This window comes from Cyprinodon variegatus, unplaced genomic scaffold (genome assembly GCF_000732505.1).
Source record: "Cyprinodon variegatus isolate N-32 unplaced genomic scaffold, C_variegatus-1.0 Scaffold517, whole genome shotgun sequence".
In the NCBI taxonomy this organism is placed as follows: domain Eukaryota; kingdom Metazoa; phylum Chordata; class Actinopteri; order Cyprinodontiformes; family Cyprinodontidae; genus Cyprinodon; species Cyprinodon variegatus.
The window spans coordinates 94,801-96,208 of NW_015150970.1; the positions used below are offsets into that span (position 1 = coordinate 94,801).

Genomic DNA, 1,408 nt, shown 5'->3' on the forward strand with positions numbered 1-1,408 from the left:
ACGTTCGCCCAAAATATGAACGAGTTCATGAACTTTCGTTCAATGAACGCGTTCAGGCACAACACTGGCTATAGGGCCTGACCACCTTAGAGAGGTTGCTATGGAGACCAGCAGCCTGCATCCTGGACTGAATGTTGTGCTTTGATCAGTTTTCTCCTAAAGTGATTCTCTGCATTATGAAGAAACATGAGTTTGTAAAGTTTGTGCTTCATTAGGAGGCGACTAGGAAAACTTAAAAAGGGCTGCCATATTTGTACCAGACAGTCTCTCTCCTTCTAAACAAGCTTTACTTGTTTAGTCGCTTTAAAGCTGGAGATGCTGCCTGAGGAGGATCATTTCCTGCAGCGAACATTTCAAATCATTCACCCTAATTTTAACCATGACTTAATATGATGATGTCATAGAGCAACACATCGGCTCGACTTCAGCTTTCACTGTCGACTGGATAAAAATCACAACCTTAATTCCCCATTTTTAAGCTTTTCTTTACTTTGTTAAACTTTATTTCTTCTTTAATCACAAGTAAGAAAAAGTTAAAGAACAACTTTTAACCACAACTGAGCTAAACTAAAAAAAATGGAGAACGTTCCATCTTTAAAACGTTTAATTTCAATGTTAATCAATCATCTAGCAGAGGGTCAGATCATCCATTATGCAGTAAAAAGATGACGAACAGGAATAAAGTGTTTAAATATTCCTGTAATGTGCAGAATAAGAAGCGCGGACACACCTGCAGGGTTGGGTGGCGGTTCGATAAAAGGCCAGGGAGAGCGGCGAGGGGAAACCCAGAGCGAGCCGACAGTCCTGAGCGTCGGCGCTGTAACCTTCCTTCAGCAGCAGCTCAGCGCTGCTGCTCTGCTCGCTGCTGATGGCCACATACAGCGGACTGACCATGCCTTCGCCGCCATCACACCTCCGGTCCGTCACCTCAATCAGTCTGCGCAGAATCCTGGGTTCACAGATTTCACAAAGGTTAGGAGATGAAGCTGCAGCCAGAAAAACATGTTTTAGGGTTTAAAGAGTAGATGAATGAGGCGCTGTGATTGGAGCTTTGAACGGCTGTGATGCAGGACGGATCCTCCATCAAGCTGAGCAGATCGCCGTACCTGATACGTCCAAACTGAGCAGCAGCATGAATGGGAAGCTGAGGCCAGTCGTCGCTGCAGGCCATGTTGGGATCGGCGCCGCGCTCCAGCAGGAGATCCACGCAGTCCTGGTGGCCTTCCTGGGAGGCGATGAGCAGCGGCGTCGCCAGATCAGCCGCCTGAGCGTTCACATTGGCTCCTGGACACAAAATACTGATCATTACGCTCTGGTTCACAGAAAAGTTCCTTAAAGAACTTTATGCTCAAATAAATTCACTGCAAAACCTGAAACATAACGGAGTCAATTTTTCCTTGAATTTTTT

The 1,408-nt window shown here is 45.8% G+C and overlaps 1 protein-coding gene across 1 annotated transcript in view; it reads right to left on the reverse strand.

The window, feature by feature from the left end:
* Nucleotides 1-1,408, reverse strand: part of LOC107094969 (ankyrin repeat and SOCS box protein 3-like) — a 12,484-nt gene that overhangs the window by 3,378 nt on the left and 7,698 nt on the right. The window contains exons 3-4 of the mRNA XM_015390906.1: nt 1,107-1,331; nt 731-949 (exon numbers count right to left, since the gene is read on the reverse strand). Coding sequence (XP_015246392.1) covers nt 731-949; nt 1,107-1,331 — 444 coding nt within the window. The remainder of the gene's footprint in view (nt 1-730; nt 950-1,106; nt 1,332-1,408) is intronic.